General features: G+C 38.2%; 1 protein-coding gene across 1 annotated transcript in view; it reads left to right on the top strand.

Moving 5' to 3' along the window:
• Nucleotides 1-43: 43 nt before the first annotated feature.
• The window catches only part of LOC101864487, a 39726-nt gene continuing 29335 nt past the window's right edge, over nt 44-10434 (top strand). The window contains exons 1-9 of the mRNA XM_005110258.3: nt 44-509; nt 2336-2432; nt 2949-3113; nt 3405-3532; nt 4402-4542; nt 5889-6038; nt 6582-6660; nt 8632-8756; nt 9353-10090. Coding sequence (XP_005110315.2) covers nt 129-509; nt 2336-2432; nt 2949-3113; nt 3405-3532; nt 4402-4542; nt 5889-6038; nt 6582-6660; nt 8632-8756; nt 9353-10090 — 2004 coding nt within the window. The 5' untranslated portion in view covers nt 44-128. The remainder of the gene's footprint in view (nt 510-2335; nt 2433-2948; nt 3114-3404; nt 3533-4401; nt 4543-5888; nt 6039-6581; nt 6661-8631; nt 8757-9352; nt 10091-10434) is intronic.

Raw genomic sequence — 10434 nt, 5'->3', positions numbered from 1 at the left:
TTATTTCGAGGGATAAAAGAGCACTTCCGGGTGGTGACGTACACAAAAAGTTCATCAAAGAACTTTCTAAAAATAAAGAATGATCACGTGATTTGTACACTAATCATGTGGTTACCCATCCAATTCACATGTCAACAATGATGGCTCCTTTCGGTTTCAGTGTGCTTGCATTTGCCATCTACGTTTGCTCCAGTGGACGTATTGATGCAGCAAATGAACACATTCTCAAAGACCTCAAACCACCAGCACAAATAGCTAAAGATTTTCTTGCAAATTACAAAGCTAAGACGGCTCTTCACACTTCCGAATTGCCAGCTCGCTACAAAAACATATTATTGGAGTCTGATGATTCTGCCTCTGCCTTCACTGGCACTGGCACTGGTGGCAACTTAGGAACTGGACAGCATGATACGAATGCAGTCGAAAGTCAACAGACAAATGAAAATATAAATTTGAATGGCTGCTCTTCAAGGATGTGTCATAATCTGAGATATCTAAGAAAATATAAGGCAAAGAACGTTTTTCTTTCTCTTTGACTTTGTTGATTGTTGTTTAAAAAATGTTAGTGTTAGCAGCATAAGTTATAGGTGGAGTCAGTCTACGAGTCCTCGATATAATTTAGTTCTCTAGATTTTCGTCTTATCACCATCGGTCATATGGCAAAGTGGGGTAATTTACAATAAAAATAAAAGAAATGATGATAGCGTTAGCGCTGAACAGATTCGACTTCAACATGCAACCCCTGAGCCTGAGAAAATTAAGCTTTGATAGTACGCAAACTACATTCCTGGTGCCGTGAACATAGCCAGCAAATTACGTTCATGGCACTGTGAATGTAGTCACTACATAATTTATAATAATAATAAAGATATATTAGGCCTTTTAATCACCCAAATCCAATTCAATGCCCAGTTAGTTTTTTTAAAATCTGTTGTTTATCAAAGTCAAAGACAAGAAGTAGGAAGACACAAAAACTCATTAGATGGTTTGTACTTCTCTCCTTGTATTTTTTAGAGAATATTCTTTAAAATGGGGCAAGATGAATTGTAGAATTTTGTGTCATCTTCCTCTCAACATTATTTGCTAGATCTGAAATAGACATTGGGCTTCCGGGCACAGCAAAGACTCACGTCTCACGCACATACCTCACTGCCCATTGGCCCATAAGGGCTCATGCTTTACGCCTCACACAGTCAGTGTGGGGCATTTAAGATGGAATCATCGGACGAAGAAGATTTGCTGATTTTGTTGTTCCTCAGAAGAAGGAAGCGAAAGAGACGGAGCATAATAATATGGTGCTAAGAGCATTTTTTTGCTCAGAGAATCCAGTGGAGAATTTCACCGGACATTCCAGCAACTCGTTGACAATCCTGATGAAGAACTCTTTCACAGTCAGCATCTTGGAAAGATTTTCCCAAACTTGTGCCCTTTGATCTTTGTCTTTGTAGTCAGGATCACGTGGGTCCCAGAGCAGAGGCCTTGCTCGGACTAACTCAATTAATCTTGCTTTGTAATCATCCATCCTGACGAGAAAATAAAAATTGCACACAGTTGACAATGGAATCTGACCTGCGTCCAGCTCTACCGGGGGGCGAAACGCTGTGATGTCCAGTCTGCCCCCGACTCATGCCTCGAAAAAAGTGAACATGTTCACTTCTAGGCTAACGTGTGAGCCGTGAAGTGTGAGGCATAAGCGGAGGTTTATGGCCCATCGCAAGTAATATTGTGTCAGTTCATAATTCCATTCTCACGTTTAGGCGTGAGGCATGAGCGAGAGACATGAGGCTTGAGTTTCTCTGGCCTGGGAGCCTTAGCATCATGGTTTGCCTCTCATATAATTTTCCACTGGTATACTGAAATGGAAATCAGATTTTAAAAAAAATTCTGGTCTTGTCCCATGACCTATTTCTTCAAGTTTTGTAAGTTAGTTATATCCTTTGTTCTCCAGCTCTTCTTTTGCATTTTATGTTACCAGTGAGCATAACAACATGTAATACACAAGTAGTTGAAACAATAACTTAGTAAATTATGATTTTGTAACTAATAAAGTTATATTGCTTAAGGCAGCTATGTTTTCATTTCACATGATTTGAGAGTGTGCCTGTTTCTAATACTATTTAGATATATCTTTATTGAAGAAATAATGGCTGTTGCTGAGTTATCTATAAAATCGCCAGTTATAATGCTTTATTACATCTGAAATCTATTTATAGTGCAAGAGCAAGAAATTACTGGGAGAATATTAATTAAGCTATTCATCTTTCATGGAAGTCTTATTGTATTTTAAACAAATTTATGCTTACCCATTAAGATGTTTTGCTTGTTCTAATTGCAGGAGCTGGACGAAAAAATTGCAGAAAAATTTGAGGTCGGAGGTGATCAAAATGTATTCTCCCTTGTCTGGCATTTGTACAAGTTTGGTCAACCAAAGGGTAAACAGCTTTTCTTGTCTCTTGTTGAATGCATCACTCAAGACGCTTCACCTATCATAATTGAGAGTAAAAAGTAAACTGTGAACTAATACATCTCAACATACAACTCTCTTTGGTTTATTAAAGCTGCTGGCTTCCATAGAGGAAGTATAGTTCTCGCCATGAAAAGTACGAAATATATGCTGTGACTTGTATATAGAGACTTTATTTTTCGCCAGGCTTCTGATGTGCATGTAGGACATGATTTATTAGGAACAAAATAAGAAACATGATCTCATTTCTCACCTATGACCATATGACGAAATAAGGACTGCTGACTGAGAGCTTGTGCTTGCGTTGTTGTCATATGTTAGTATAGAGAAATAATACCATCATGAACGTTACTGAGTTCACAAATTGTTTCATTTACCTGTAAAAATTGTGTCTGGTGTTTCTTTAACTTGATATTATAGGTTAGGTCATCTGTGACAAGCTTATGCATTATCACATACTTGTCTTTGTTTATTTATGACGCAGGTGGCAAAAACCCTTGGCAAAACTCTCTTCACCTGGATGTCCATCTCCCTGTGGGGACAAGTATGTCGTCGATTAGAGGGGCAGTTCTGGTTCTTGGGTCATGTGGCCAGGCTCTCGCTGTGGGTCTAAAAGCTGAAGGGAATACTGTTGTACTGCTGATGTTTGGTATGTATTTATATTTTGACTACTTCTATTTCTTCTTTGAATTATTCAATTTACAATATACTGTGGCTTATCATTGTTTCAAAGTTACTTTGTGATACCAACTGTGAAAGTATAAATTTTCAGGAAGAGAAGACCTCTATTTTTGGCTCTTTCTTCGTTTATGGTTATGTGTTTCGTCTTCTGGCTTTTGAGGTAGATCTACCTGCAATATTTCATTTAAAAAATTCCAGCTTTTGTCTTGTTAACCTTGTGTTTTTAACCCTTTTTTTTTTTGGTGTATGACATTTACAGATGCTGATGATGCATTTAGATGTGAACAACGCTTAAGGGAAGAAAAGTTGACAAATGTGTTTGTGGCTGTCCCTGGCCCTGGAGAATTCCTTGAATCAGCTGTTTCCTTAGTTCTGTCGCAATCAGCAGTGAGTGGCTCAAGTGTATGTCGTTGCCATTCATCATTGTCGTATGTCAAAGTATGAGGTTTTCAGGAGAAACAACAAACTGTTTTATTCCGCTCAGTACATTATCTTAGTACAAAATGTTACATTAAGCAAAATCTGTTACTATTCTAAGAAGAGGAATGAGACGAGGACCAATTGATGTGCCTCATCAAACTTTACAACATACTTTCATTTTTCTGGCATATTTTGATATCCTACAATATTGAATGGCAGTGACGATATATGCACGTTGTTTCTAAGTTACTCTGAGAGGGGTAATGAAATTTATGTATAATTAGTATAAAAGAGTAATAAAATATCAAATATTACAGGAATAAAATAAATGTAATGTGCCCTTCCAAAATTCAACGATTTTTTCAGATACATATATACAACTGCATTTTGACAAAAAACACATACATAAAAAAACAACCACTGATTCTACATATCATACTTGTTGTTGGAAGAAGAATCAAATTAGTTAATACAATGGGATTTAAATAAATGTGTCTTTAGACCTCATTTAAATGTGGTCAAAGTAGGTGCCTTTCTTAAATGTAGTGAGAGGGAATTCCTCACTGAGGGAGCAGCTGTTGAAAAAGCCGTTCCTCCAATTGTTTAGTTTTACTAGGCACAGTCTTAAGTTATTTTTTATGAATAGAACATAAATCTTGAGATGGAATTTACTCCTGTTATATATTAGAAAGACCTAATCTTCGGTACTTATGTGACCTATTTGTATTGCAAGTGCCATAGGTCGAGATCTCTGGCTAAAACTTAAAAAAACCAAAAACAATCCCAAATCCCCAGAAACTTATATCTCAGCTCAGTGCCGTGACTTTATATCTCAGGTCAACTACAACGCTTGTTTGCTGAATGGTCTGAGTGAGCTGACAGAAGGTCTGTTGCCCCATGAGGTGGAGGAGTCAATGGCCAAGCTACTGACGGTTTCCCGAAGACTCATTGTTCATTTTGATGTCAGTAACGATAGGGTAAGGAACACAACATTTTTTTAACCCTATTCGTACGCCCTGGGGTCATTTTGTACCCATGGGGTTGTATTCTTCACATTTTAGAATACTTCTAGTACGAAGATCTCTTTGAAACTTTCAGTATATCTCTAAAAATCTTTTTGACAGACTGCTATGCAAAGCGTACGGATCGGATTAACGAGTAAAGTTCCTGTTTGGAAAGTGGTTGCGCATAGTTCCCCATGTTGTATGGATGTGATAGTAAAACATGACGTACGGATAGGGTTAAGAAGTATATATCTTATTGTTGTGAACTGTGTGGAGTAAATTTTAAAAATATTTTGTTGTACTAAAAGTGTGTAAATTCTATAGGTCATATTGACAAGTAAAGATTTCGCATCCCCCCCAAAAATCCTCGAAAATGTGCTCAAAATCATGTGTTCAATCAGTTAATAATCTTCAAATCTGACAATTTATTGCTTTTTTCTCTCAATGATACTTTGTGACTAATATTGATATTAATGAATTCTTTGATTAATCAAATTGATTTAATCCTATTAAAAAAATATTCAGAAAGCAATTTCCCTGTCAGAAAAGCGCTTCCCTCCATAAATTTTAATTAAATTCTCTGAAAGTATGATCATAATACACCTGATTCTAATTCTTAAACAAATTTGGGCTACCACAACCCACTGCCAACCTTCCCCATGAATAAGAAGAGAAAAACTACCAGACCCGGACAGTCTTCATCACTGCTTCACATACAGCTGTCTAACTTTAACAGTATTAACACCCTCTCTGCATTGAGCCGTTCTAGTCACTCAGTGCCACTTTTCCCTGAGAAAAACATAAGACTTTAGAAGTCGCAAAGCCAGGAGTAAGGCAAACATTAGATTGACAAGGTATTAGAAAATCCTTGCCCCTTTTTTGTTGTTGGTGACATCCTAGACCAATGGGAGAATTTTTCAAAAAATGGATCATTGTTTGAAACTTGAAACAATTAGCTGAGGTAGGTGCAAGGCAAGGACCTCTTTTTCTTTCATCACACTGTAGTCTACGTTACATTTATACTTGCTTGGCTACAGCCTCTCTCCTTGACACCCCATGGAAGAAGACTATCCATGGCCTTAATACGAATTTTAAAGCCAGCTTACTAATTTTTTAATAGCTGATTACTAAAACAAATGCTGGTGGGTGGGCATCCCTTTCAGAGGATACATACAAGCTGAGCTATTGTTTACACATTTTTGCTTAACTTTTTGAGCTAGCATCAGTTTTTATACGGCTGACAACTGCTTTCAATTTTGATGTCATTTTACCTTTTTGGGTGCTGTTCGAATACATATTTGAACTCTTTTAAAAATCAGGTTGAATTCTTCAAAGCTGCCTGGGAAAACCCAAAGGGCTTGCTGCAGAAGGTATGTGCTTTGTCAGGTGTGCGCCTGTGCTCCTTCAATCTCAGCTCAGGAGTAGGCCTTGACTGGAATGACTCGACATTTGTAGTCGGGGGTCAGGAGGTGAGTGGTTAGGCTTACTTAAGTTAAGAGTGCATCACAGTGTCTTCAAGTAAAATGCACACTCTGTGCTTCTTACAAAGCTGAGAATTTTTCTGAGTTGGAGTTCTAGGGTCTACTTGGGTAACAATTGTTATAAAATGCATAGGCATTCTGTAAAGCATGAATATGCATTGCATAAATGCAATTATTATTATTATTGTTATTACTATTACACTAATATTACACACACACACACACACACACACACACACACACACACACACACACACACACACACACACACACACACACACACACACAATTAGCATGGTTAGTTGAGTGAAGACACAGCCAAGTTAAACAGTCTTGGGAGACTCAAAAATGCTCAGTTGGATAATGTTATAGTATAGATAAATAGAGAAATTTCATGTACTTCAATTAACCAGACTTATGAGGAGGAGAGGGCTGGGGGGGGGGGGGGGGGGGGTGAAGTTGTTGTGTGTACTGGTGATTGTCTTGGACTGGTGGTCTTTTGAGCAGGTTGGACTATTTCTTTCTCCTCAGTGTGTCAATGGAAGCAGCAAAAGCCTTCCATGCCCTGGCCCTGATGGTTCTGTCCCTTTCAACTCTCTTTTGAACTATAGTGAGTAGTCAGTGTTAGCCATCGAGTGTTTTTTTTTGTTGAAAGAACAATCCAGTACGTATATGACTTTGGCTCAAATCAAAGTAATAAAATATCAACTGTTTTAAGTGAAAATGCCCACCTCTTTCAATTGGAGTTTAAAATTGACATGTATAATCGATGAATATGCATTTAAATATTATTTGTAAATCTTTGACTTGAAAGTAGGCTCAGAAGTTATTGTATGAAAAAGAAACAACTTATTGTTGCTTAACATGATTTTGGTTAATACTATGTTTCTGTTTTAAGTGACAGTATTAATTCTATTGTAATTGTAAATATATTATGCAGGCAACAACACAAGTATGATCTTTAAGGAGGTAGATTCCTTTGACCCTACCTGTCAGGACCAAACCAGACTGAATGGGATGCAACATCCCTGTAGGCATATGAAGATATTTAATTTTTTTAAAATTCCTCATCTTTTGTGTGTAATTGCTAAAGTCTTTTTTTTTTCTAATTGTTTTACGGCACTCGCAACCACATTTGGTTGTATAAGGGTGCGGAGCACATTAAACATGCCTGGGTGGTGGCCGAGGCCTACTTTTATCGATTTGGACCACCAAGGGATCTTTAACGTGTGCAATTTGCACGTGCAACCTCCGAGATTTTTCGTCCTTATCCGAGAATGCTAGATGTTAGATCTTGCCTACCCTAAGATCAAAGGTGTTACTGAAAGACAGCAGTAAGAAGGAGCCAAGGAATAGCAGTAGAAGGCTTCAGAAAGAGTCAAGAGCCCAGAGGAGGGGGCAAAGGAGGTGAGGGGATGGGGGCAGAAAGTGGAGATGAAAGTAGACAACAGAACATTGTTAGAGAGCAGAATAGGAGGTGCAATATAATTGAACTCAGGACCTATTGAGTGAGAGGTGAACACCGTAACCTCTTGACCATGAGAGCTCCCTCTAAAGAGTCTAACCACTACAGCACAGATGCCAGTTAAGTTTTATAGATTAGCATAAAATGGACTTGTAGATTATAAGAGTAACCATGCTTTTCAGCAGCTTTCTGCATCTGTAGTCCATGAACAAAACAGGAATATAAGCCTGAATGCATGTGACAGAATAACGTCAGTCACCTGCACCTCTCCCTCGTTTCCATGGGGAAAAAATCAAAATCTTTCAATAGTGGACTCAGAATGCTCAGCTGCATTTTCTCCTTAAATTCTAGCCGCGTCATACTCCATTGTGCGCACTGTGTGATCACCCACATGAAATGTCTCTCTTTACCTCTTCCTATCAGTTATGAATTTATAAAAAACGTAATGAATTTGGACATAATTCTGACGCTGATTTCTAGTCAGAAGAAGATCAAGCTCAAGATCGATCGTTTTGTCAACAAGTTTGGGCGTATGAAGGATATATTTGTTCATTTCTTGTAAAATCATTCGTTCATGTTGTTTGTCATAGATGTAAAGAAGCTCCCTTAGACTCCCCACCTTCTTAGAATAGCTAAAATTCAAATAAAAAATATATATATATATTCTTTTCTATAGAGGGTGCGGTGGTGGAGCGGTGAGTGTGCTCGTCTCCGAAGCGGAAAGTCTGGGTTCGAGCCTCGGTTCAGACAGATTTTTTTCCCCCTCCTGCCCACCCAGCAGTAATGGGTACCTGACTTCGAGTTGGGGAAGTAAAGGCGGCGTGGAAAGGAATTGGCCATCCTACCACAATATGCCGAAGGCCCAGGAGGTTGTCTCACTAACAAAGCAATCCCCAATATCTGGGTCGGGTGTGGGAACAGTTTTACTTTTTACTATGGAGTCAAACTGTCCCTATTTCTTTCTAGGCCTTTTTTCGCCTATTGACAGAAAGGAATTAATTTAACAGGTGAAAGTGGCTTGGACTTCATTGATACATCAGAGCTAACAGCCAAGTCAGGTGAATTGTTTGGTCGTCATAGAGTTAAGGAAACTTTCTTTTCTTCTTTTTTTTACAGATTTAACTGCAGAGTCAAAGTTGTCACTGTTCTCATCACTGTTAGGAGCAACAGTGTCAATAGATGATCCAGCACTCCTGATGGTCAAAGGTGGGGAGATCAAACGATCTTCTCAGTCGGCAAATGTAAGCTGTTTCATTGTTTTTAATTCTTACAAGCCTATTCCCTGATTTGTTGCAGCAAGTTTAGTTTAAAATGAATGTAAATGTTAGCATTTTCAGCATAAAAAAGATAAGTTTCAAGCTGTAAGCATATATCACCCAGCAATATTTTTCGAAAAGAATGAAGATGATTATGGTACATGAGGATACAACTGTTGTTCAGGCAAGATTCATGAGGAAAACAAGGGGAAAAACCCCCAATAATGCAGGATAGTGTCAGTAGTTGTCCCGGAATCTAAGGGTTAATCTTGGACCTTCGTTATTGTGACATTTTATTATTTTTGGTGACCTTTTTGATCAAATAGTGTTATAGAAAGTTTTTACTGCTCTTCACATTTTCTTTTTATGGGAGCTGGACCAGTAAATTAAGCAGTGCGTTAATGAAAAATTTCCAGTACACAATTATTATTTATATTTCCTTTCAATAGTTTGAGAAGATTATAAGTATGCTTTTCTTTCATTTTTAAAAAGTATTTCAGGCTTTATGACTTCATGATGCAAGATTTTCTTTGTCTCTTCTCTTTAAAACATTGCAGACTAAGTTTTATTCACCTTTGCAGAGACAGAGCAAATTCATCTCTGAAGATTTTGTCCAAAAACCTTTGAGACATGACAGCAGGCTCAAACAGAGTGGGATTCCTCTAACTTCAAAATCTGAAGCCCCCCATGTTGACAAAGGAGGCCAGGTCAGTGCTGGAAATGATCAGCCAGCCTATGGACAAAGCCTTGGTAAAAAAGAGATAGCTGCACTGGTCGGTAAGTTAATCGATCAACACAAAATAAACAGCATGGAAGACCAGTGGAATAGGGAAGAACCGGCGTCTGTGGATGTAAGTAAAACTCTCTTATCTCGGCTACAGCTGGTACCAGAAGCTGGTCCTGCCCAGCCTGAATCTCGAAGAAGTTTTGACATTATAGACGGGCGACCCTTGGAGGAGCAGAAAAGTCTAACCAAAGCTTATTCTGATCTCGGTGAAAGGTCGGTCGTCAAGAATGTTCTAAAGAATCCTCAAGAAGGAGAAATATACCCCAAAGTCTCAAAGAAATTTGTCAACGGAGGAACACTGTCCAGTAATGAGCCGCCTCGTGCCACTGGGTCGGCTGAGTCCTCACAAGACATACGAAAATTACTGAAAAAACGGGCGAAGAAAAATGACAACGGAAGGGTTGAAAAGATACAACCAGATATTGTCATCCATAATAATGAGAAGCCAGATGCCATCATCAATAAAGACATGAAGCCTGTTTTGATGAAACCACAACTGAAAAAGGAGGCAGACAACTCTAAAGCTGGGATGGTAAGTATAACAATTATAATTCGGCTACATTTGAATCACCTAGAGAAGAAGAATTACTTTTTTTGTGGTTTTCTAGCCACATTTATGAACTTTAACGACTTGATAGAAAATGTAGCTTTTTGTGTCATTTTGTGTCAAATTCAGAATTTTTTGCTACCTATATTTTGCATAATTTTCTAGAGATTTAATATTTACAGTTTGGGAGGGTTTTTGGACCTAGCAACCTTGTTTGAATTCAGTGACTGTCCCTCATTGTTTACTAATAACTTTTTGAATAAGTTCAGCACAACATTACAACATTTTTGTGTTAGAACAGGTGTCATCAAACTACGAGCTGTGGGCCA

This window comes from Aplysia californica, unplaced genomic scaffold (assembly GCF_000002075.1).
Source record: "Aplysia californica isolate F4 #8 unplaced genomic scaffold, AplCal3.0 scaffold00869, whole genome shotgun sequence".
Classification (NCBI taxonomy): domain Eukaryota; kingdom Metazoa; phylum Mollusca; class Gastropoda; order Aplysiida; family Aplysiidae; genus Aplysia; species Aplysia californica.
The sequence above is the reverse complement of the archived record's forward strand: the minus strand, read 5'-3'. Positions and strand labels throughout refer to the sequence as shown.